This window comes from Marmota marmota, unplaced genomic scaffold, assembly GCF_001458135.2.
Source record: "Marmota marmota marmota unplaced genomic scaffold, marMar, whole genome shotgun sequence".
NCBI classification, from domain to species: domain Eukaryota; kingdom Metazoa; phylum Chordata; class Mammalia; order Rodentia; family Sciuridae; genus Marmota; species Marmota marmota.
In genome coordinates, this window is record NW_026000016.1 from 887,516 (window position 1) to 915,275 (window position 27,760).

At 33.6% G+C, this 27,760-nt stretch overlaps 1 protein-coding gene across 1 annotated transcript in view; it reads left to right on the plus strand.

Moving 5' to 3' along the window:
- The window catches only part of Nsun6 (NOP2/Sun RNA methyltransferase 6), a 47,188-nt gene that overhangs the window by 3,474 nt on the left and 15,954 nt on the right, over positions 1-27,760 (plus strand). Inside the window, exons 2-7 of the mRNA XM_048809035.1 lie at positions 3,270-3,349; positions 12,180-12,289; positions 13,666-13,819; positions 15,660-15,741; positions 23,649-23,768; positions 25,953-26,097. Of these exons, the coding sequence (XP_048664992.1) occupies positions 3,270-3,349; positions 12,180-12,289; positions 13,666-13,819; positions 15,660-15,741; positions 23,649-23,768; positions 25,953-26,097 (691 nt within the window). The remainder of the gene's footprint in view (positions 1-3,269; positions 3,350-12,179; positions 12,290-13,665; positions 13,820-15,659; positions 15,742-23,648; positions 23,769-25,952; positions 26,098-27,760) is intronic.

Consider the following 27,760-nt stretch of genomic DNA (forward strand, 5'->3'; position numbering starts at 1 on the left):
TCAGTTTTTTTTTTTTTTTTTTTTTTTTTTTTTTTTTTTTTTTTTTTTGTTTCATGGTCTCTTTAGGAATCATTTGAGAAGTTTCATGTTGTGAGAAGATAAGTATATAAGAACAAAACAATATAATAAGACAGAAAAAGTAATATTTAGAGTAATAACAGGGAAAAATATAAGCAGTTCATAAAATGACTAGGCTTCTTAAATGACTACTCTCATATCCATGTACATATATTTTTGTCTAGTAGAAAAGAAACTGTAATGAAGCCCATCTGAGGTGTGTGTAATTCAAGTAGATTAGATTGTTTTCATTTCTAACAGATTGTTCCAACAACTTGGGTGTTCTAGTATCGCAATCTGATGGAAATCTCAGATCTCACGGACTAGGATTTTAGGACAGTCACTCTGAGATTTGGGTCCCTTTCTTTAAAGGTTAGGATTGAACAGTAAAGCCTGGGTCATAGGCACTAGATGGGAAACTGTATACCTAAGTCTAGTAAGAAAGGGGACTTAGAAGAACTAAGTCTAGTTTTGACTATTCTAAATTTTCTATTTCCACATTCCAAACTCCATGTGTGTCCTGCAGAGATGTCCCAAGTAGTATGGTACTAGATAATTTGTCATAAATTTCTCTGGAACATATATTGCAATTCAAAAATTTTAAATTTCATATGGCTGATAGGGTTGTGAGGAAATTGGATGCTTTGTAAATTACAGCTGGTAATATAAGATGGTGTAATCTCTTTGGAAAACAATTTTGGTAACATCTTTAACACAAATTTACTGTGCAGCCCAGCAATTCCATTGCTATGTATCTACCCCCAAACAAGTAAAAACATGGCCATACATATTCTTGAACATGACTATTCATTGTGGCATTATTTACAAGTCAAAAGGGGATAGATTCAAATATTTATCAACTAGTGATGGACAAATGTAAAATATTCATACAGTGGAATACTGTTCTATAGTACAAGTAATTAATCAATGTAATAAAGTAGATTAACATCAAAACACTATTGATAAATGGGCTGGGATTGTGACTCAGCGGTAGAGCGCTCCATTAGCACGGGTGGGACCCAGGTTCAATTCTCAGCACCACATAAAAAGAATAAAGGCATTGTGTTGTGTCCATCTACAAAAAGAAAATTTCTCTCTCTCTCTTGGAAAAAAAAAAAACAGTGTTGATAAAAATGAGACATAATATTACTCTATATGAAATTTCCAGGAAAGGCAATGGGATTGAATCCAGGGGCACTTAACCACTGAGCCATATACCCAGCATTTTTTTTTTTTTTTGAGACAGGGCCTTGCTAAGTTGCTGAGACTGGCTTTGAACTTGTAATACTCCTGAGTTACTGGGATTACTGGCCTGTGCCACCATGCCTGGCTCAGAAAAGGCAAATTTGTAAAGAAAGATTAGTGGTTACCTGAGAATGGGAACAGGATTTGACTGCAGATCGTCAAGTGGGATTTTTGTGGGGTGGTATAAATGATCTAAAATTGGATTGGGTTGCTGATTGCACAATTTTTAAAATTTACTAAAAAAAAAAAACCATTAAATTTACTGCGAGTTATTATATATTTAAAATGGGTGAGTTTCTGATATGTAAATTATACTTCCTAGGGCTATAAAAGCAGGTGATATGCTTGGTTTTTTGTGTGTTGCTTTGGTAGTTAGTCATATGTATGATTTTATGAAAGTTTTGTTTTTGTATCCTCTTAACAAGCTCCTGATAGAAAAGGAAAGAAGAAAACCTTTGATTTGGGAAGGATTGATCTTTAAAATATTTCTATGCTATAAAGCAAATAGTATTTATAAAACAAAAAGAAATGACACAATTTATTATCTTCTCAGAAAGATCTGTTTAGTTGATACTGTAAGGCCACCCAACAGGGAGAGAGAGGAGAGAGTAATCCATCAGATTACTCATTGTTAGATGTGGCTGCAGTCAAAAACATCCTTTGGAAGATGCAGAAGTCAAGGGAGATACTGACTTGGTAGAAATATTAGAAATTTTAGAAACTTACATTTCTAAAATAAGTAACATTTTTACATTTATCAACTTAGAAATAAGTTGATTTTACAAGTGTTTTCTAGATAGTGTATGAATACTACATAGCAGTGCAAATATGTATTGTTGTTGCTCTTACATATAGTATGTGAAGTTGAGTTGTTAATTCCTAGCCGGTTACCTGGCATAGACTTGTTCTCAATATTTGTATATTTTCCTGTAATAGTGTATATAGTCCTGTTATCCAATCCATTGTTCCATCTGCTCTTCATTCTGCATGGGGTGACAAGTCATCTGCCTGCAACAGTGGTATGCTGCTACATATTTAATAGGCAATTTTCTGGGAAATATAACCTGATCGGTGGTGTAAATACTCCTACAATGGTCAGTTTCAAGCTACCAGTGTGGCTATGGAATTTGGGAAGGACACACACAGTGAGCCTATGTGAGCTAACTCCATCCACCATCGGTAGTGCTCAGTTTGTGCTTATTTCCAGTCTAACCAGCCAAATATAGAGGCTACTGAAAATTCTGAACTGCCAAAAGCATTTGTTTCCTTCATTAAAACTGACATGGCTTCTGGTATTAATATTGTATATTAATTAATATTCAGTAATTTCAATCTTTAATGTCCTATTCAGAATCTTTTGAGTGAGTACATTTAATTCTATATTAGATGTATGTTTTCAAAGTAAATCATGAAAGGTAAACGTGGTTTGTGTTCATTTATTTTTGGTACTGGGGTTTTAACTTTGGTGCTCAATCACTGAACTACATCCCAGTTCTTTTTTTATTATTTAAATTTTTTTTTTCAGTACTAGAATTGATTATTTTTTATTTTGAGAGTTGCCTCAGTTGGCCTTGAGCATATAATCCTCTCCTTAGGCTCCTGAGTAGTTGGGATGATAGACATGCATCACTATGGCCAGCTTAGAGTTTGTGTTTGCGAAGTGAAACAGTAAGCAAAATTGAGTCTTACAAAGGAGTCAAGTTCAAGGCCAGCCTCAGTGACTTAGACCCTATCTCAAAATAAAAAACGAAAAGGGCTGTGTGTATCTAGCTCAATGGTAGAGTACTCTTAGCTTTAATCCCCAATACCTACCTTCCCCCTAAAAAAGTCAGGATACATCAGAATTTTAAAGAAAATGTTATTTTGAGGTGTTCCTTCCCACCCCCGTATCCCATGGAACAAAATGAAAGTGCTCCAAATCAAGCTTTATATTGATTTCTTTATAATTTTGTGTTTGTTTTAAACAGCAGCTTAATGGATTAATTGTTCCTGTTCTTCAACATCCAGACCTTCAGGATGTCTTACTTATTCCTGTTATTGGACCTAGGTTTGTGACTATTTCATTTTCAAATTACATTTTATTTTTCTAATAAAAATTTATCACAGGATTCCTTTTTACTCTTTGGTGATAATGTGAAGTTTCTCCATAGATAAACAGGAATTTATAAATTGGTAAATGTAAACTTTGTCATGGGAAACACTAGAGAAAACTAGGAATGGGTGGTAGGACCTTGATAATAATGCACATTAACTTTATTTAGCACAATGATTAAATTTTAAATTTTTTCCACTTTCTGAGAAGCTTTATTTAATTTGTTTATTTTTTATGAGATTCCAGTGGTAAATTAAACTGGTTTTTGAGCTGCACCAAAATATAATTTTTTTTTGCTTTCAGAACTGATGTGTTTATAAAATTTTATACACAATTCTGTTAAATTACTGTGTACCAGGCATTGATTAGTTCATTTATATATTTGGAAGGCGTATATTGAAAAATAGGCTTTCAGAGTTCTTTACCTAAGGACCATTTTTTTCTTTGTTTGGTCCTGGAATTGAACCCAGGAGCCATACAACTGAGCTACATTACCCCAATCCTTTTTCATTTTTTATTTTGATACAAGGTTTTGCTAAGTTGCTGAGGCTGGCCTCAAACTTGAATCTTCCTGCCTCAGCCTCCCCAGTCTCTGGAATGATGGGTGTGTGCTACTATGCAGGCTCCAAGAGAAATTTAAAAGTCACTAATTATGGTACAAAATAAAGATTTTTTTGTTAAAGCTTTAAAGTAATTTAGTGGTCAGTAGAAGAATAGTTAATTATTGGTTTATCCATGCAATAGAATATTATATGGCTTTTAAGGTGGAAGAATTTTATGTACCAATAAGATGAGATGTTAATGATCTGTTAAGTGTTAAAAACAAATGGGCTAGGGATACAGTTAAGTGGTCAAGGGCTTGCCTAGCAAGCACAAGGACATGGATTTGTTTCCCCAAACATACACATACACAAAATAGTTGTACTTAGAATAATTACTTTATTTGCAGTTAAGGAAATGACAGCTACACATTTGTGTATGTTTCTTTACATATGAAAAAAAAAGTCTGAAAGTTATAACCAGCTATGAACAGTAGCTTAACTCTGAGGAAGTTGGAATGGGAGAAAGGGGATGAGTAAAAGATTTTTACTTGTAACACTTCTGTTTTGTTTTTTACTATAAGCATAGATTTTTACAATTAAAAATAGATTAACTGCAAAATCTGATTAGTTTAAGGTGAGATTTATATGTGAAATGGTGAGATTTTCAGTGTACAGTTTGAGCTTTACCAAATATTGAACTGTATAGCCAAAACTCACCTGACTCAGGAACTGAGCATTTTTATCAGCCCAGAAAATTTTCTTGGATTATGCTACCCTACCGGGAAACTGCTGTTCTGATTTCTGCCATTTCTTGATTTTTTGAACTGGTCAACTACTACAGTAGATCTGTAGTAGTTGTATTACAGATATATCTGTAGGTCTTTTTTTTTTAATATTTATTTTTTAGTTGTAGTTGGACACAACACCTTTATTTCACTTGTTTATTTTTTTATGTGGTGCTGAGGATCGAACCCAGGGTCTCGCACGTGCAAGCTGAGCGCTCTACCACTGAGCCACAACCCCAGCCCCATCTGTAGGGTTTTTGAGGCTATACTCCTTATGAGGATACAACATTGCTGTTGATAGGTTCAAAACTTTGCCACTTCTCATTCTGTTGAAATAATTTTATTCTTCAGATTAATACTTTTTAAAATAGGTAACACTTAGTAGGTTTTCCTCTTTATAAAAGGCAAATTTATTGTAAAATTTTAGAATTATACATAAATTAAAAAGTGACTATTTAATTTTATCTAATTTCTCACCCAATTTTGATTATCTTAGCATCAAACTCATATTTTTCCAGACAGCTTATCTTTACAACTGCACACCTGAATGCATGTTTGCATTCATTTGTATATATTTTTAGAAAGAAGAAAATCTTGTGTGTAATGTTTTGCAATTGTTTTTCTGTTATTTAAGACTCTGTTATGGATATTTTTCCATGATATAATTTTCTGTGATTTATGTATCATTATATTATTTTAAATAGCTATATATATATAGTACATTTTATCATTGAGCTTAATTTTTTCAACCGTTTGTTGAAAGACATTTAGTTTTTTCCTGCTTTTCACTGTTGCTAAGTGTTGCATTGATTATTTGTGGACTTGCCTAAGCGTGTGCGCAGAGTAAATTCATACTACATGGAATTCCTGGGTCAAAAGTCTGTGCTTGTTTTGGTCATAGACTGTTTTATTTAAAAAAATTTTTAAAAATACTTTTTTCTCCACTTTTTGTTGATGCACTATAGTTGTACATACGGTGGAATTTGTTGTTGCATATTAGTTCATGCACACAGTGTAACAACATAATTTGGCCAATAATGAATTGTTTTAGAAGTGGCTCTCATAAATAGTGTAGCACATAAGTTGTCTGCCTCCTCTGTACTTTGCTTTCCTTATCTCTACTTATCTCTAAAATGGAAATTAAAAATACTTTCTAATCATAGGATTGTTGTGAGGCTTAGAATAGTTCATGGTACATTGTATATATTCAGTAAATGTTTGCAATACTTCTAATTTTTTATTTCATATGTTTTGCTTTTTTGCATTCAGTTCTAGTTCACTTTTGTATTTTGTTGCTGTTCTTCCTTTTTAGATGTTCTTTAAGCTTATTTAAAAATAGGCATATTTGAAACTTTATTGTTCATATTTATGTGCTTTTTTTGTACTACCCACTATAGGGTCTGTGTTTAATGTTGACTGAATCTTTTTTACTTGTAACTCATGAATGAACATGCTTGCATTCTAGTATGCCATTTGCTAAAGAATGATATAGAATGTGGTGAAGAGAAAGCCTATACAATTAATTTAAATTTTTTTTTCAGAAATAGTTTCATCAGATATTGTTATAGCACAGCTCTAGTCTTGGTGAGCAGAGCTGATTGAAAAATGTAGGTTCTCTGTGAAAGTTTGTAGTTCACACTGTTTTTTGTTTGGAGCTTTAGTTAATTGTGTAGTTAACTGAGGTCACAAGAGTACTTAGAACATTGTATCTGAAACATTTTTTTGCGGGGGTGGTACTAGGGATTGTCCCCACAGGTGCTGTACTACTGAGATATATCCCCAGTCCTTTTCATTTTGAGGCAGGGTTTTCTTTCCCCCTTATTTTAAACTCATTTGAATGAGAATCTCTTGATACGTTGTTGAGGCTGGCCTCAAATTTGTGATTTTCTTGCCTCAGTCTCCTGAGTTGCTAGGATTACAGGCATGCACCACATTTTCTGACTTCAGTTTGTAATTTTAAATTCTATATTTTCTTAGTTCTCCCTTCATTAAAATTTCAACACAATATTTCAAATAGGTTAGAATAAAATTTCCTGTTTTTCATAATTGAATACATATCTCTTGATCCAAATGAGGCTAGATTTGCCTTCTTTAGCCAGCTTGATTTCCATCTTTTAAAGTTTCTTTTTCACCAATATCAGTACTGTTTTAGTTCACTGCTCACAGTTCTGGAGCCTAGAAATCTGAGATAAGGTGACAGGGTTCTGGTGAGAGCCTTCTCCTGGATTGTAGATGACTGACTTCTGGTCCTATCCTTACATTGTGGAAAGACGGTGAGCCCTCTGGATTCCTCTTATGAAGGCACTGATCCCATTCATGGGATTCTACCATCTTACCTAATTATCTCCCAAAGTCGCCTCCAAATATCATCACATTGGAATTAGGGTTTCAGTGTGGATTTTGGATAGGATGCACAGTCAGTCCATAATAAGCACTTTAAAATTTTAATTTATATGAAGCCGTAAGGTAATCAATAGAATTTCAAAGTAATTGCATAAAGACTGCTGGTTAAATAAAAATGGCAGTCCTTCTGAAGAGAAATTGGTTGGCATATAACAGTATCACTTAATATCAGTTTTATCCATCTTCTGTTTAAAGGGTTGTTAAAATGTGCAGTTAAAAATAAAAAGTGCCACAAGAAAAACAATTTTTTTTTAAAAAAAAGCAAAACAAAGATAAAAAGTGCCATGTAGTTTGTTGTTTGTTTTAATGGGACATTCCCATAATTGGTTTAATTTCTAGTTACTTCATTTTTAATCATTTTTAAAATTTTTTTTAGTATTTATTTTTTTAGTTTGACACATACCTTTATTTTATTTATTTTTATGTGGTGCTGAGGGTCAAACCCAGGGCCTCACACATGGTAGGCGAGTGTTCTACCTCTGAGCCATAACCCCAGCCCCTCATTTTCAATTATTTTAATAGTTAAGAAATTTTTTAAAATTTGTTAATGGACCTTTATTTTACTTATTTTTATGTGGTGCTGAGAATTGAACCCAGTGCTTCACACATGTGAGGCAGGTACTCTACCACTGAGTTACAACCCTAGCTCTTAATAGTTTTTTTTTTTTTTTAAAGAGAGAGAGAGAGAATATTTTAACATTTATTTTTTTTAGTTTTCAGCGGACACAACATCTTTGTTTGTATGTGGTGCTGAGGATCGAACCCAAACCGCACACATGCCAGGCGAGCACGCTACAGCTTGAGCCACATCCCCAGCCCTTAATAGTTTTAATTAGGTGTCTGTACTATTTTTCCTCCAGTTTTTATTGTGTACTATTGCACCTTATTGTTGGTTTACTCAGTAAATATAATTTTTAACATGTTTTATGGCCTATGCCAACTCTTGTATTTCCTCTTTTTTATTTCCTCAGTGTCCAGGATTTCTATTCAGAGAAATAGAAATCCCCTGCCTGGTACATACCCAAAGTCTGAACTCACAGAAGGAAATCTGGTGTTCATCTTAAACACCAGTTTTTTATGGCTTTTAGGCACAGTGAAATACTCTTATCAGTTAATAGTAGGGACACTTCTGAAATCTAAACTGTAGATGCCAGTTAAGGCCAGCCTTATAAGCAGACCCTTCAAAGGGAAACAGGCTTGTTATGTTAACTTTTCTCTGTAGCTATCTATTCTAGAATTCATTATTTTCTCTCCTTAAATTCATAATTAACATTATAAGGTTCCATTATACGAATTTATGCTGTGGGTAAGGTGCAAGTATTACAAAGACAAATGGTTCATACTTGTTCAGCTTAATGGGAACTGTGGTACAAGTCAGATGATGATTAACATGGTGAAAGTGTAAGTGAGGTGCTATTGGATAATGAAGGACTGAGTACATAGAAATTCATAAAGATTTTCTCTAAGCAGGTATTTTAGTTAAGCTTGAAGATGGGTAGAAATTAGGCTGATAAGATTAGGTGGGTAAATGTATGCTAGGTACAAAGAAGGCATACCCAAAGATTTGAAATCATAAAAATTCTGGTGGTTCATGATAAAAGAGATCAGATTTGGCTGCTGAATTGATTTTTCAGAAGGTTGGGTGAAGGACAGATTGTAGAAGTTAGGAGAGACAGGTTGTGAAATAGGAAGGATATTTTTAACTAAGAATATTTTCCCCCCATAGACTCTAGGAGCCAAAGAATTACTGTTACAGTAACAATTAGATCTGTATTTTTGAAATATAATACTGAAATAGTTATACATTAGTGAGTTGTGAAGTCAGTTTTTATGAATAAATGGATATTTATGTCCTTAAAATTTGTATAGTAAAGGGGTTGTTTCATGAAATGATAAAAGTGTGTGTCTACACACATGGAGCCGTGTATGTGGAGTGGATTATTGTATTTGGTGTTTCTTAGGTTACAATCAAAATTTCAGAAAGCTTTCTTAAAAAAAAATGAATTGCAGAGCTGGAGAAGTTAGGAATCCATTTTAGTTTTTAGTTCAACAGTATGGTAAACTAAATAACCGGAATATATTTCTGCTACATATACCTAGGAATGTAATAAAAAAATAAAATGGGTCATACAATGCATAGCCAAGTGACTAGTAATAAAGTAAAATATTTAGAAATTAGGAATGGAGAGTAATGGGGAAAATAAAGCAGTAAGCATCTAGAGTAATATGAGGGGGGTGAGGTTTGGAGAAAGAATATCGCTCGTGGTTTTTATGTTTTGTTTGTTTGGGTTTTTTTTTTTTTATTATTTTTTTTATTTGGTACTGGAGATCTAACAGGGATACTTTACCACGGAGCTATATACCCAACACATTTTTTCAATTTTGAGACAGGGTCTGGCTAAGTTACTGAGGCTGGCCTTGAACTTGCAGTCCTCCCGTTGAAACCTCCTGAGATAGTGGCATTACAGTAGTGCACTACTGTATCTGGCCATTTGTTGGTTTTTAAATTTAGAGTCTTTGATTTTTAATAGGGGTTTAACACTGGGGACTGAGATCTGTCTAGCAGTCAGTATGAGACAGGAATTAGGAGGTGGGGGCGGTCTCTGTTAGGGTCTAGGTTAGAGAAAAAAATTCTGAGAATGCACTATGGTTCCATACCTCACAAAGGTTTGGAATTCAAATCTTATTACTCAAATGGTCTTGAAATCTACATTCTGGGAAATTGACATATAAATTGGGTCCCAAGTCAGTTCTTCCACTGCTTGGTACAAACCAATCAAAATCATTCTAGAATGGCACACTTTTAAGCCAAGCCTCACACTTTTCTCATCCTTAACAGATAATTTAGGAATCAAACTATCATAGTGAAAATTAGTGTGTACGGTAAACTACAGAAATAGGATCCCCTAAATTCTAATAGAACTTTCTGGTAGAGGATATAAATCGGTTTTCCTAACTGATTAAAAACAAAAGACTAAGACAAAAAGGTAGAATTGATAAATAATTCATAGAAATATTGTTAAAATTAAGAATTCACTCCTCAAACTAAACTTAGACCCAACTGATACAATTATTGAATTAGGTTATGATTCAGGAAATGATCCAGAATGCAGCAGAGATAAAGAAATTAGAAATATGAAATTGAGATTGAGTAATGGTAAATGGAATGAAAAGACGGCTCATATTTCTAATGAGTCCCAGATGTAAAGAACAGAAATAATGGAGGAAAGAAAATAATGAAAGCATTAAGAATTTTCTAGAATTGATGAAAGACGAATTTAAGAAGTACTAGTCTGAACCCAAAGATAAAACAATCCATAGCTAGGTACTTCAGAGTGAAACTGTAGAACACCAAAAACATAAAGATCTGAAATAAAGGTAAAAGGCAGGAAACTACACCAGTAACAAAGAGATCATGTATGTGTGAAGTCCGGTGCTAGACCCAAGAAGTCAGTCAAGCTGGGCATGGTGGCACATGTCTCCCAGTGTATCTGGAGGCTGAGGCAGGAGGATCATGAGTTCAAAGCCAGCCTCAGCAACAGTGAGGTACTAAACAACTCAAACCCTGTCCCTAAATAAAATACACAATAAGGCTGGGGATGTGTCTCAATGGTCAAGTGCCCCTGAGTTCAATCTCTGGTACTTAAAAGAAAAAAAAAAAAAGTCAAAATTTGAGGTAGCATTAAATAACTCAAGGAAAGTCAAAGCTTAGGAAGAAGAGGTTTAAACGTATTTTGAGGCAGTAGTTTATAAAGAACAGAAATTTCTCACAGTTCCACTGGGTGGGGAGTCTGAGAATAAGGTGCAGGTGCTTGGTGAGGTCTTGCTGTATTCTCATATGGTTGGAGGGTGTTAGAGCAAGAGAGGTTAGAGCGCCCCTGGTACAAAAAAAAAAAAAAAAAATTTGGGGTCATCTGAGGAGTATAGGAGAGAAAAATATTTTGTGGGACTTGCTGAGTTTGAAGTTACTATGAGACATCTATATATAGCTACCTGCAAGTAATTCAAAATATCAATCTAGAAAGACTGAATATTAAAATTTATGGCTTTATTATTATTATTTTAGTAAAATTGGATCTTGCTATGTTGCCTAGGCTGGTATTAAACTTGTGGGCTCAAGTGATTCTCCTTTATGAGCCTCCCAAGTAGCTGGTACTACTGGCATGTGCCTGATAATCTCAACTATTTGGGATTATCAACCAAGTGATTATTGAAATAATGAACTTGCCAATGGGTAGAATGCAAGGCAAGTAGAGACCATGGTGTGCTTTGGAACTTGAGCTTGAGCAACGTGAATAGGTGGGATTAGGTAGTGTATAGTTGAGAAGTGTAGTGAGATTTGATAACTGGATTTCAAGAAAAAATTATGGGACACAATTCTTGTGTGAAATGTCGCCAACCAGGGAAGCTCATGAGAGACTGCTCAGAATTTTTATTGAAGGTTGATCACATTAGTACCTTTGATCTTTGGAAAAAATCTCACCTAATATTAGAAATGATGCCAGATTTTAGTGGCATAAAGAATGAGAAATTGAAAAAAAACCTCAAAAATGCTGTATAGAAAAGATTTATCTGTCTAGATTAAAAAAAAAAATCACAATTTTCCATGCAACAATTTAGAAATCTTACTTTCCTTTTCTTCTGTTGTGTTCTCTTCCAATTGATCCCAGTGCTGCACTCATATTAAGTACTGTACCACAGAGCCACATCCTCAGTCCTAGAAATGTTTTTAATTTCTTGCATACTTTTCTGTTTTAGTCTTTGAAAGCAGCAAAAGTGTCACAGTGCAATATGAAAATAGTAATGATTAACAGATTTTATGCCACTCTCCTTCCTTCCACTAGATGGACCTCTTTCAATTGTTTTCTCAAATGCTCAGTTTTTTTTTTTTTTTTTAACACTATCTCTATTTATTCCTTTCATTTCAGCTTTCTCTTGTTTATTCAGGAAAATCGAGGCCAAAGAGATTATTTATATAGAGTTCATATTGAAACATTGAAAATGTTTGTAGGCATTGGAGGAATATTACTGTTAAATTTCTTTTAATATTCATAGAAAGAATATAAAAAGACAGCAGTGTGAAGCCATTGTTGGAGCCCAATGTGGTAATGCAGTATTAAGAGGAGCTCATGTCTATATTCCAGGAATCATGTCAGCATCAAAATGTAAGTATAAGGTTTAGAGTTCCCTAAAAATCATGTGTATTTTCAAATGGAAAATTTGGTATATTTCATTGAGATGTTGTTCAAATTTACCTTTGTTAGGTATTTTCCAAGCTTAGCATTTAACATAGACAGTGAGGATTTTACCTGATAAGGTCTAACAAATTAAGCATGCACATAAAGCTTTCTGACAATTGTTTTCTCTCCACATAAGTATTTACATGGTGATATTTGTTTAGGGAGTAATTACTAATTACTGATGAATAGACAGTGTAAGTGAGATTCTGTTTTGTATTCTCAACTCTGTTGCCTTAACCTCAGGCTGCTCTCATGTCATTTGTGAGGGTAACATGTAGAACTTGAATCTGATCATTAGGTTAAATGTGATATTTTTAATTTATTCACTCAGTTGACAGCGTATTGCATATGCTTACTAGGTTAAGACCCCATGGTTAACTGGTATCTTATTGGATTTGAAGTCATAAGACACTGTTTGTTTATTTTTATGTGGTGCTGAGGATCAAACCCAGTATCCCACACATGCAAGGCAAGCCCTCCACCACTAAGCCACAAGTTTTAATCTATTGCAATCTTATTCTTCTCTGGGCTTTGGTTATCTTATATATGAAGTAAATATTTTGATCCACATCAGAATTGTCAGACTACTTCCTGTTGACCAGATTGAGCCTATGTTTGTTTTTGTCTGGCCTTCAAATTAATTTTTTTTAGAAATTTTGTTTTGAGGAATCTTAACATACTTTTTTTTCTGTACTGGGGATTGAACTCAAGGGCACTGGATCACTGAACCACATTCCCAGCACTATTTTGTATTTTATTTAGAGACAATGTCTTAGCGCCTTGGAGTTGCTTAGTGACTCGCTGTTGCTGAGGCTGGCTTTCAACTCAGTATCCTCCTGCCTCAACCTTGCAAGCCGCTGGGATTACAGGCATGTGTGCCGTGCCCAGCTCTTAGCATATATTTTTGAGGAATTTTTTGGAAGGAAACTTAAAGAGCTTTTGCATATTAAGCTAAGATACAAAGATTTACAGGAAATGTTTTAAAGAATGTGAAGTTTGGGGATCATAATTTATATAGAAAATATCTTCCTTTGCTCAGTTGAACATTTCCAATTAAAAGGATGTTTTAAAGACTATTCTTTTATTTTCACTGAAAAATTTCTCCATTTAGATTTATTGTTGGGAATATTTTAAAGCCAAAAGGTAGATTTTTCTGTAAGGATTATATTGAGATAATTAGCAAATTTGAATGGCTTATTTCCACTGTTTGTGTCCCTAGAGACCCTGATTGTAGCTTGAAGAACTTTTTGTTATTCTCCTAAAACATGGGTTAATGTAATCTGGTTTTCTTCCTTTCCTAGTTATGAAAGCTGGAGATGTTATTTCTGTGTACTCCGATATTAAAGGGAAATGTAAGAAAGGAGCCAAAGAATTTGATGGAACAAAAGTATTTCTTGGAAATGGGATTTCTGAACTAAGCCGCAAAGAAATCTTCAGTGGGCTACCTGAAATGAAGTATGGTATCCAGTGCTATGGGAGAAATAAACATCCTTTGAGTGGTTTAAGGATAGTGTACACAATACAAAAACTCAAATGGAAGAAAATTATTTAATCCATAATCCCATGATTTTTTGGAAAAAAAAAATCCCTTTAGGTAAAAACAGTAAATGGATTAAAAAGCCTACATAAGCAACCAGTCACATGCTGATTGTCAAACAATTTTACTTGTCCTTTGAATTTTAATGATTTTTGCATCTTTGAGGAACAGTACTTGCCTTGATAGAGAATGGATTAGATGACTCATCTAGATCAGTTTAACATTCAAATTTTGTGGAAAAAAAATGTTTGATTTTAATGCAAAAAAAAATTTTCCCCTTGATTCTGGGGATTAAATGAAGGGGCACTCTGCCACTAATTATATCCCTAGCCCTTTATTTTTTGAGACAGGGTGTCACTGACTTGCCAAGCCATGAATTTATTATCCCCCTGCCTTGTTGTCTTGAGTAGGTGAGATTATAGGAGTGCACAACCACACCCAGCAAAAATAAGGTCTTTTAAATAAAAAATTTTATCAGAAAATCAGTATTCACATGAATATTTCTGTCAAAAATTTATGTTTGGATTTGTTAAAGCCATTATAAATATTTCTAAACCATCCCAGTTACTGAATCTAAAAAAAAATAAATCCATGAACAATACAGTCTCTTATTTTACTTAGTTCTTTCAGCTTGTTTTAGAATGCTGTAGACATCTTCATTTCTCTAAAGTTGACATGGACATACTAAGATCTCTGCATTTATCCATCTAGAACTGGACCATATCCGTGATTCCTGGAACAGTTTTTCATGTTACAGCAGTTTTTCTGTCTAACTGAAACTCCTCTGAAGAAACAGATTATTGGATTTCCTTTATTTAGATAGTAATACTTTCTAAATTGTGTTCTCCTTACAAGGCTTTGGGAGTATGAAAATCATGCAAATGTCTTCTGTTTCTCTTTGAGTCTGTAATAGGGGATTGATATTTTAGTTCACTATTAATGGTATACTTTCAGTTCTTTTATTTGATGTGGTGGTTCCCACTACTGTGCTGAGTAATGTTTTCGGATCAGTGTTCTGAATGTTTCTTTTATTGATAGGAGTAGAAGGCAGCTATTAAAAAAACCCAAAAAACAAACAACAAACTATTGACTTTCTCTGACAGTGTTTGTGTGCACTCTCTTTCCCCCTTTGATAGTTCTCTGACTATCTTTGATTGCATTGTTTGTCTTTATGAATCACTGTCTACCATGTCATCTGTGTCCTGGCCCCTTCCTGTTCTGATCAGCTCCACTGCCACTCATAAAATGGGACAAAGGTAGAAAAGGTCATATTGGGAATGTGTCAACACTCGGGCAGTTATTCTGTAAAAAGGTGATAGAGTGTACCGTCTTTGCCATTGCTCAGCATGATTCTAGGTATTTTTTCAGCTTTCATACAGGTACTGAGTAGAGTATCTTATAAACTCGATCATTCATGAAATGTTGATTAATTAGGTAGACTAAGTTACCATAAGTCAGTTACCAAAAAGATAAGAATGAATCAATAATCAGATGTTCTTGGATATTTGGTTTATTTGAAATACAGAAACTCTTGTGCCTAAATGAAAAACTTATTTAATTTTATTTGATTCTGATGAGTTCTTTTACCCTACTCAAGGTAAACATTCACAAACAATTCTCAGGACTATTCAAAGTATTTTAGTGTTAAAAATTTTAAAAAGGCAAAGAATTTTATATTTGATATTCTATTTGAGTATGTTAATAGAAATATGTACTATTTAGTTTGTACACACTAATGTTAGATTTCCTCTTTTTCAGAGGTATAGGCATAAGAATGACAGAACCAATATATCTCAGCCCTTCATTTGACAATGTACTGCCCAGTTACTTATTTTTACAGGTAAGTATCTATAGAAGAAAAATATTTATGACATTGAAACATATTTCAGTGGATAACTCTAAATCTCAGTGTTTTTATAAAAAACATATGAAAACATTTCTGGTGGTCTATTTACATATATTTTGATCTACCTTTGATTAAACAAGGAAAATCTGAGTGCTCTTGCTTTTTTCCTTAATACATTTTGAAAATATTTTTCTCTTATTCAAAGGTGACTTAATGACATTAAAATTACTGCTTTCCATCTAAGAATGTCAGTCCCTAAATAATGCACACATTTGATGTTCATTTAAGTGTTCCATTTGTATCTTTTAGTAAGATTCTAATAGTTTAATGATATCAGATTTATGAGATGGATATCAGTTGCAGTAATAAGTCATCTGGTTTACCTTTTCCAGTTTAGTAAGCACTTTCATTCATTAACTCATTCGTTACTATTTGCTGGTTAGATGATGATATTCTCAATATAAGATGAAGATACTGAAAACTAGATCTGTTTTTGGCCAACTTCACACCACTAGTAGTTGGTAGAGTCTGACTACAAACCTAAGTTCAGATGCCATGTGCTTTATTCTCTTCCTAGTACTAAACCAAAGGTATTTACAAATTCGGAGATAATTCCTGCGGTGAATAATCAGAAAATGATTTATATTGTCATCTATTTGCACATTAGTAATAATGTGAAATATTAGACTCTATAACCTAATACACAATGGCTTGTGGATCATTTTTGGTCATTTTGTTTGCTTAGTTTTTGGTTTTTGCTTATTTGTTATATAATCCATTTTCAAACACTTGTGATCATCAGACAATACAGCCATGCATCATTGCTTGCAGCATCTAATACAATATTATTTCTCTCTTCAGTAAAAGAAAGGGCCATATACCTGCTTATCACATGATTTAGTTTTGACTTTGGAAAAGAGAAAAATCAGTATAGTCCAATTTTTATATATTTGTTGAGACTTATACCAGGATCACTACTTTCCCTCACCTGTAACCTTAAGATCAACTTGACAACTACATAAAATATAAATTGTGAAACAGTTTGTGACTCAAAATATTCAAGTAGCATCATAAAGTCATATTCTTTATCACTTAATGACAAGGAACATGAGATGTTACAGCTGGAATAAATCTTTTGTATCTGAGGGTAGAATTTTTGTCACTTCCCTAGTGAAAGCTGTTTTATTGTACAAAATGTACATTGATGATCTTTGATTGGCCAGTAAACTTATTAAAAATGAAAATGTTAATACCAGCTAGCACTTAATTGAGTGGGTATTGCATTGCATGTGTCGTGCTGAGTGTTCTGGATACACTTTTTCATATGCTACTTGTAAACCTCCAGTTTCATAGACAAGGAAATGGGGGCCTAGAGAATAGAAGTGTGTGCACATAGTAGACACTCAGTAATTTTCCAGTGGCTAAATTAGGGTTTGCTGATTGCCACATAGAAATCAAGAAAGCCAAAATTTGAATGTAGGTCTTTCTGACTTAAAGCCTTTGCTCTTGACCATATGCCAATGCTTACAGTGTGACTCTTGGAAGATCTGAATCACTTGCAGGACCTGTTTTAAATGCAGGTTCTGAGCTGAGTAAGCGGGAGCTCCAGGTAATTCACATAATCCTTAAGTTTCCCAAATAGTTCTTTTACAACTTCCCAGAAATCCTTGTTTAGTATTTAGTTTGCACATGATTAAATTTCCTTTTACAAGTTAGACAAGGGGACACACACCTGTAATCCCAGACTTGGAATACTGAGATAGGAGCCTTGTTAAGTTCAAGGTCAGCCTCAGCAACTTAGCAAGATTCTGTCTTAAAATAAAATTGACTGGGGTCACGGCTCAATGATAAAGCACCCCTGGGTTCAATTCCCAGCACCAGTCAATAAATTTCTTTCCCTTTACAGACTAATTCAGAACCATCAGGTTTTTAATTGGGTCATATCTGATACAGTGAAATCTAAATAGCTTAATTTAGTGCACTCCAGACCAGGGAATGACAGTTTCCTTAAGAAACATTTCCAGGGCCTGGGGATGTGGCTTAGAGGTAGAGTGCTCGCCTAGCACATGGGAGGCACTGGTTTGATCTGCAGCACCACATAAAAATGAAATAAAGATATTGTGTCCACCTACAACTAAAAAAATAATTTTTTAAAAAAAGAAACATTTTCAAAAGAAGAATAGTAAGTTTATTTTAAGAAGAGTGTCCACCTTAAAGAATCATTTTGGTCCTTGAACTCTTATATGTTATGATTTTCACAAATAGAAAAGTTTTCATATTTATATGTAATGGTAATAGAACAAATTTGGAATTTCTAAACAATCCAATAGCCTTTTCAGGCAAACATGAACAAAGGACTATAAAGTCTAGATGTCAATTAAAAGATTAAAAGTATAATGATGTGAGAAGCATCATCTTAAAGCACTTTTCAAGAGCTTTAGGTCATCGAAATAGATACTGACACTTCAATGTCAAATTGAAAATTCTGCTTGCTTTTAGGTGTCAGTTTCCAGTCTTCTCTAAAAGCTAAGAGGCCGATAGTAGACATAACATATCATTGCATTGTGATTTTAGGGACCAACATGATGTCATCAAAGATATTCAAGATCTTTCATAGGTTTCAGCCTACAGAGTCTTGCTATCTCACAAATTTTATAATTCCTTCATGCTGGTCATCAGGACTCTGGAATAAATTAGTATGCATCAAAACACTTCTAGAACTTAAAGAACTTGTAGGTACCTAGGGTCTGTTCTTGGAGATTTCCTAATTAAATAAAGTTTTATTTTGGAATTACAGGGTGGAATTTAAGAATTACAGAGATAATACAAGAATTCTTGTATGCTCTTTGCCTAGTTTCCCCTAATAGTAACATAAATTATTTTTTCCTTTTTTCAATTTTTTTAATAGTTTTTAAAATTCTAATTAGTAACAAATCATGATGGTACATTTGTCATTGCTTAGAAAACCAAGTGGTTCTTGGAAAGTTAAGCTGGGAAGAACACTAGAACCTACAAGTTTAAGACCAGCCTGGGTAACAGTGAGATTGCTATCTCATTCAAAACAAACAAAAACTGATACAGTAAACCATTAAACAGTATCCCCATGTATGTTACATACAGCACTCCAAATGTGTATACCATATTATAATAAACTCTAAATTTTATTCATACACCAGTTTCTCCCTCACCCTCTTTTTGTGTGTGTCTCTATGTGTTTTCCAGGATCCCATGCTGCATTTAATCATTGTGTATTCTTAATTTCTTCTGGCTTGGGTAGTGGCTGTCGTTCCTTATTTCTAAAACCTTGATAGTTTTGAGACTAAGCTATTTTGTAGACCCTCTCTCTTAGGAATCTTCTAATGTCTTCTTTTGATTAGACTGGGGTTACTTTGTTTGGCAGAAGAATACCGCATATCAGGGTACATGATATCTCTCTGGAGAATTTAATTCAGTAGGTCTAGAGTAGGTACTAGAAATCTTTTATTTAAATTTTTTTTTTAAATTTTGAACTTCACAAAAAGTATTTTTTTGCAATTTTTTTGGTACATTGATTATACATAATAGTGGAATTTATTGTGATATATTTGTATGTGCACTTAACATAAATTTTATTCCCCAGTGTGTCCCCTTTGTCTCTCCTTGGTCTGTCTTCTTGTCTACTAGTCTCCTATTTTCATGAGACATACCGCTTTCTTTCCCCTCCTTTTTCTTTACAGCTTCCATGCATGAGAGAAAACATGACCCTTGACTTTCCAAGTCTGGCTTATTTTAGTCAATATCATGTCTTCCAGTTCCATCAATTTTTCTTCATTCTTCTTTGTGACTGAGTAAACTACTTTGTGTGTGTATATATATACATTTTCTTTACTCATTCATCTGTTGATGGACAGACACCTAGGCTGGTTCTGTAGTTGGGCTATTGTGAATTGTGCTACTATAAACGTGGGTATGCATGTTTCACTACGGTATACTAACCAGTTTTGTTTTTTTTGAGAAATACCAAGGAGTGGTATTTCATATAGTGGTTCCATTCCTAGTCTTTTGAGAAACCTCCCTATCAATTTCAACGTGAGTATACTAATTTACAGTTCCACCAGCTGTGTATAAATATTATCCCCCCCCCCACATCCTCATGTATTATTACTTGTATTTTTGATGATTGTCATTCTAACTAGAATGCCATGAAATCTCAGTGTTGTTTTGACTTGCATTTTCTGACTAAAAATAGTGAATATTTTCTTCATATTTGTCGTAAATTCATATTTCATTTGAGAAATGTCTGTTTAGTTCATTTGCCCATTTATTTTGTTTTTTTGGGGGTCCTTTGGAGTTCTTTATATATTCTGCATATTGATTATGTCAGAAGAGTAATTTGTAAATACATTCTTCCATTTTTATGCTTTTTTTGTGCTCTTAATTATTTCCTTGCTATGCAGAAGCTTTTTAGTTTGATGTTATCCCATTTATTCTTGGTATTTGCTATGCTTTGGGAGTTCTATTGAGGAAGTTGTTGCCTGTATGTGTATGTTAGCATGTTAACCTGATGTGTTCTTAGAGACATAAGAAGACGAAAAGACCTCTGCTGTTCTTGTATAGACTATTAATATTGTTAAAATGGTAATATTACTAAAAGCAATCTACAGATGACAATGCATTCCCAGTTAAGATGGCAATGACATCCTTAGGAACTAGAAAAAAAATTCATATGGAAGAATAAAAGACCCANTTTTTTTCCAATTTTTTTTTTTTTTTTTTTTTTGAAACTACTATGAATGGAATTGCTTTCCTGATTTATTGTTCAGTGGATTTATTATTGTTGTATAGAAAAGCTATTGGTTTTTGTACATTGATTCACCCCGCCGCCCCCACCCCCGCCCCGCAGTTCTGGTGACACAATATCTTTTATTTTTTATTTATGTGATGCTGAGGATGGAACCCAGTGCTGAGAGTAGAACCCAGTGCATCACATGTGCTAGGCGAGCACTGTACCTCTGTGCCATAACCCCAGCCCCTGATTTTTTTTTTTAATCCTGCTGTTTTGCTAAATTTATCAGCTGTAGTCATTTTCTAGTGGTTTCTTGAATCTCTTAAGTTTAAGATATCATCTGCAACAGTGATAGTTTGACTTCTCCTTTTTCTATCTGTCCCTTTTTTTTTTCTTTCTTTTGCCTAATTGCTCTGGCTACAATTTCAAGTACTATATTGAATAGTAGTGGTAAGTGTCAACATTCTTATCTTGTTTGTGACTTTAGAGGTAATGTTCTCTGTTTTTCTGTTTAGGATGATATTAGCTTTGGGTTTGTTGTATATACCTTTATGACATTGAGGTAAGTTTCTTCAATGTTTTTAACATGAATGGGTGTTAAATTTTGTTAGACCTTTTTTTCATCTGGTGATGATCATGTGATTTTTGTCCTTAAATTCTATATGTGATGAATTGATTTATTGATTCGCATATGTTGAGCCATGCCTGTATCCCTGGAATGAAATCATCTTGATCATGATATACAATATTGTTGATGTGTTTTTTAATACAAATTGCTAATATTTTATTAAGAATTCTTCCGTGTTGCATACATCAGGGAATTTGGTCTTTAATTTTTGTTCATGAATGTGTCCTAGTTTGGGGATCAGGATGTCCCTTTTATTTTCTTCTCTTGCCTAATTGCTCTGGTTAAAATTTCAAGTACTATATTGAGTGGTAGTGGTAAGAGTTGACATCCTTGTCTTGGTCCTTATTTTAGAGAAAATGACTTCATAGAATAAATTTGGAAGGGTTCCTTCACTTTCTCTTTCATATAATAATTTGAAAAGTGTTGGCATTAGTTCTTCAAAGGCCTGGTAGAATTAAGCCGAGAAACCATCTGGTAATGTTTTTTTCTCCCCTCAGCAATTTATTTATTATTTTTCTTTTTAAAAAATTACTCATTATTTTTAGTTACATGAGAGTAGAGTATAATTTTTCAATTATACAAACATGGAGTACATCTTATTCTAATTACATCTTGTTAGCCTCTATTTATGTGTTTCCCCTTGCCTTCTAATTAGTATCCCAATCTTGTGGTTGTACATGATGGGTTTCTTTGTTGGAGCTTTTTATTACTGTGTTGATCTTATTGCTAGCTCTTGGTCTGTTTAGGTTTTCTATATCCCCTTGGTTCAATGTAGGTCATATCTGACTAGAAATTTGTATCATTCCAGTTTATTGAAATATAAATTTTCAAAAGTCCCTAATGATTCTTTGAATTTCAGTGATGTCTGGGATAGTATCTGCTTTTCCATCTCTAATTTTGTTGTTTTCTTTTTCTCCTGGCTGAGATATTTTCAATGGAGATATTTTCCCACACACTCTTGTATTTATAATAACAGGCATGGGCTCCCCTTTGTAGGTTTTGGTGCTTTTGGCAAAGGGACACATGGCAGAGGCAAAATGTCACTCAACAGCTAGCGTACATGGCTGCAACGGGACACCAAGACTGTGGCCAGTGGCTGAAGCTCAGGGCACTGATTCATTTATTTACTTAACAAATATTTATTGAGCATTCATTATATGCAAGATGCATATAGATGTTGATGATACAGTAGAAATATTTAGACAAACAATCTACGCCCTTATTTTCTGGGGTGTCTATTCTAATTGGAGAAGGAAATAGGGTTAGTATATTATAAGACAGTAATACTGTGGCCCTGTGGAGCAAACTAAAAAGTAATATGGGAGAGGAATGCTAGATTATAATACTTATGAGTGAAGCTTTATCAGCTATCTCTAGATAAAGCATCAAACAATTTTTAGTAGCCACATGCTTTAATGTTCTGTTTTGGAGTTCAGTTTTTAAGTACTTTTGGAATAAATTAGGTCCATGAAGATGAACTATTTGTAAATAGGTTTTTAGTCTTTAGTGTAAAGAATTGCTTTTCATGTGCCCTAAATTGCATTGATTTTAATGCTTTGTATAGTCACAGGGAAAACTTGCTCATTTGTAACTGCTTTTTCACCATGGATCTTCTCTTTTGAATTTCTAATCTTGGATTCCTTTGGGAAGATTGCAACCTTGTCAGTTGTAGAGGGTGTACTTATGAATATAATTTTAAGTATTTTGGTGGAAATTGAAACTTTTTGGCTTTAAAAATCACTCCATGCTTGTTAGCCTCTATTTATTTGTTTCCCCTTGCCAAGAGATATTTTTAAATGGATTATTTTGTGATAGTATTACACCTGTCTTACTCAGGGCTATTGTCCTGAAATAGCAGTCTTTATATAATTAATTGTAATAACAATGATTTAATATTACCTACTGCTATAGGTACAGTGTTTGGGTTGCATAAGCTCATAGATGCCAATTAGATGTAACAAGGAGTTTTTATATTTTCTTTCCTTTTTCTGGAAATGTTGTGGTATCATGGAGATAGGAACACAAACATGATTTTTATGTGAACTTAGTGTAAATCCAGAATTCTTAAATTAGATGATGCGGTACCCCCAAATTGCAAAATCTACTTTTTTGGAAAAATAGTCAGAGCATTCTCATATTTTATTCTCTCATATTGAGAACCACTGGAAGTAAAATAATAATAATAATAATAATAATAATAATAATAATAATAATAATAATAATTGTTTCGCTGATACCCAGAAAACATCAGGGAAGGACCCTAAATTGACTGGAAAATGTGTCCTGTGTGTTCATGTGCAGGTAGGTGTATTGTGTGAGGTCATAGGACACTCTAGGAATACTGATCTCCTGACATTAGTATATTTATAGAAATTGTACTCTTAACAAACTTGGGTATGCTGTACTGAATTCACACTGAAGATTTCTTTATATTCTTTGGTTCTGAAATTAAAAATGATTTAGAATCATTGATAATCTATTACATCGGTGCTTTTTTTTTCTTTTCAGAATTTGCCATCTGTTGTAGTAACTCATGTTTTAAATCCTCAGCCTGGAGAAAAGATTCTAGATTTGTGTGCAGCTCCTGGAGGCAAAACAACACATATAGCAACACTAATGCATGATCAGGTAAGACTGTCTTCATAACAAAACTACTCGATGTATTACCTATTTCAGTGGTGAGGGTAGACTATAACTTAGAAAACACATCTATACTACTACTTCAGATTTATCCAAAGTGAAAATTGTTGAATTATGTCAGTTCACCAAACATTAAGTTCAGTAAACAATTATTTGTGAAGACTATCTAAAGACCTAATTGAATCCTCAATTTACTCTACATTATAGAATACAATTCTTTCCTCATATAATTAAGTTTGAAACATTTAAGAGATCTTTTCATGTTCTTTTAAAGTTTTGCCCTTGTTCTAGCTATTCTGCCACTAAATATTGAGAGTATATTATCAGGGTGGAAATGTATATGTTGATATCTATACACATAGATATATAATACATAAATAAACACATATAAATACTTACAGAATGTGTGCATCTTGAGTATCTTAAATTTTATTTAGTTTAATTATAAAACCTGCTTCTTTGTAACAATGCAAATAAGTGTGATCTTGGATAACTTTAGTTGAGATTTTACTGTTTTCCTATGTATGTATGTTTGCAAGGTGCTTTATCATGGACTGGTTTTATCTATTTTCAAAACTCATTATAGCCTACAATTTTATTTAATTAAAGAAGTATTTAGCCATCTGATGCCATCTTTTGTTTCAAACTCCATAAATCTAAATGGTTCCTAAAATCTGAATACTTACCAGTTTCTCAGTCTAAAGCCCTTGATTGGTTGGTTGAACACTCTTTAGAATTTACTTTGTGTTAGATACTGGGGATAAAGCATTGATATATTTGTGTGTTTAATTATACTCTCTTTTGCCTAATAAGAATTTAAGTAGTGGCAGGAAAAACTCTTGAAGGATAAATGTATTAAATACTAATAGTGTTTCTTTAAAAAAAAAAAAAAAACAAAGATGCCAACAGTGTTTAAAATAAAGCTCATGAAATAGAAGGGTTCATTTTATGACTATAGATTTTAATGCAAATCCTTTTTCAGTTTTCTTGAAACTTTAAATATACAGATTGAGGGGCTGGGGTAGTGGCTCAGGGTAGTGCATTCGACCAGCATGTTCAAGGCCCTGGGTTTGATCCTCAGCACCACATAAAAAAATAAATAAATAAAATAAAGGTATTGTGTCCAACTACAACTAAAAAATAAATATTTTAAAAATGTACAGATTGATTATGATATGATCTGACAATGAAAATAACCCCCTTTTAATTTATGACATATTTATTATATTTGCCTAATGGCTATTATTCATACATACTTTATTCTCCCTAGTAAAGTCTTTCCAAAGAGAGTCTGAATATTATATATATTCATTTTCAGCCAGTTTTATAATGCTGGGTAAAAATCACATCTAGGTAAAGAAGACAAGTAAAAATGTACCTTTTGAAAATACTCAAACGCAATATTAAATTGATGAAAACAAAAAAAAATCTAGGGACATTATTAGCAAATTTTCTGTTATCAGTCTATGCCGTTGAGGCATATATCATAGACAGATGATATATGCAAAAGGAACAAAAGAAAATACATAGAAAAGTCAATTGCACCATTTTTTTGCAGTATCATTTCATAGTATATTTTAAAGTATTACAGTGCATTCTTAAAATTGTCATCTTTCTTAACTTTGATTTAACACAAGTTTTATCATATAAAGTAATTTTGAAGTGTTTTTAATATCAACTCCAGAATATTTTGCTGGGATGTACAGAGGTTTTGGCTCTTCTTTTTCTGCCTTTAGTTGCAAGAATTTACAGGAATTTGTGTGACTAGCTCAAAAATATTAAAATGACTATCAATTTTATAAGTAACTTTTATTGGCATATAAAGGCACTTTAAGTTAGATGTCTCATAGCATTAGTTCATCCTCTTTGAGAGGTAAGGAAGTCACATCAAATTGGTGATTTTTGATGTTTACTTTCGATAGGTGTTTTTGAGCTTCTTGAAGATTGCAAACACTATTTTCAGTTTTGATTTCTGTTGATTAAAAGTAGCTAACTATAAGAAAGATTAGTTATCGAAGGATATCTTTTAAAAGGAAAGACTTAAGTATTTGCTGTAAATTTGATATGTTTGTTCAATGAGTTTGTAGAGTAGGAATGAGAGGATAGTGGGGAAGACTAATTTTTCACCTGTTTTTTGTATTTTCATGACTACTTTTGATTTTTTTATATTAGGGAGAAGTAATAGCACTGGATAAAATATCCAACAAAATAGAAAAAATCAAGCAGAATGCTTCATTATTTGGATTGAACTCCATCAAGGCATATTGCTTTGATGGAACAAAGGCACTTAAACTTGATATGATTGAGAACACAGAAGGTGAGTTAAATTTTGTTATTTTTAATGAGCAAATTGTAATTGCATTTTTTTTTTTTTGGTACCAGGGATTGAACCCAGGGGTGCTTAACCACCAACCCACTTCCCCAGCACCCCTCCCTTTAAAATTAATTATTTTTTTCTTAATTAGGTCTATATGACAGCAGAATGCATTTTGATTCATTGTACACAATTGCAGCGCAACTTTACATTTCTATAGTTGTACACGATGTAGCGTCACACTATATATTCAGTCATATATGTACCTAGGATAATGATGTCCATCTCATTCCACCATCTTTCCTGCCCCCATGTACCCTCCCTACCCTTTGCCCAATCAAAGTTCCTCCATTTTTCCCATGCCTCCTCCTCCCTCATTATGGATCAGTATCTACTTATCACAGAATAGTTGGCCTTTGGTTTTGGGGGACTGGCTTACTTTGCTTAGCATGATATTCTCCAACTCCATCCATTTACCTGCAGATGTCATAATTTTACTCTTTTATTGCTGAGTAATATTCCATTGTGTATATATACCACAGTTTTTTTTATCCATTCATCTATTGAAGGGCATCTAGGTTGCTTCCACAGTTTAGCTACTGTGAACTGAGCTGCTATGAACATTGATATGGCTGTGTTACTATAGTATGTTGATTTTAAGTCCTTTGTATATAGACCCAGGAGTGGGATATCTGGGTCAAATGGTGGTTCCATTCCCAGTTTTTTAAGGAATCTCCATACTGCTCTCCTTATTGGTTGCACAACTTTGCAGTGCCACCAGCAATGTATGAGTGTGCCTTTTCCCCCACATCCCCGCCAACATTTATTGTTGTCTGTATTCTTGATAGCTGCTATTCTGACTGGCATGAGATGAAATTGGAAATCCATATGCAGCAAAATGAAAATAAGCCCGTCTCTCACCATGCACAAAACTCGACACAAAGTAGATTAAAAACTTAGAATTGGTCCAGAGATCCTGTGCCTAATCGAGGAAAAAGTAGGCCCAAATCTTCATCATGTCAGATTAGGGCCCCTGCTTCTATAACAAGACTCCTTAAGCACAAGAAATAAAACCAAGAATAAATGAGATGAACTCAAACCAAAAGTTTATTCTCAGTGAAAGAAATAATCAATGAGGTGAACAGAGAGCCTACATTTTGGGAGGAAATTTTTGCCACACACACATCAGATAGAGCACTAATCTCCAGGATATATGAAGAACTCAAAAAACTTAATGCAAAAACAACAGCAGCAGCAGCAACAACAAAACCAAATAACCTAATCAGTAAATGGGCTAAGAAGCTGAACAGACACTTCTCAGAAGAAGATATACATTCAATCAACAAATATATGAAAAAATGTTTAACAACTCTAGTAATTAGAGAAATGCAAATCAAAACTACTCTAAGATTTCATTCTAGCCCTTTTTTATATTTTATTAGAGACAGGGTCTTGCTGAGTTGCTTAGGGCCTCACTAAGTTGCTGAGGCTGGCTTTGAACTTGGGATCCTCCTGCCTCAGCCTCCTGAGTCACGGGGATTACAGGCATGCGCCTCCATGTCCAGTTGCATTGATGTTTTGATATGTGTATAAATGTGGAATGATCAAAGCAGGCAAATTAACATATCCATCAATTCATTTATTTTTTGTGATGAAATTTATTCTT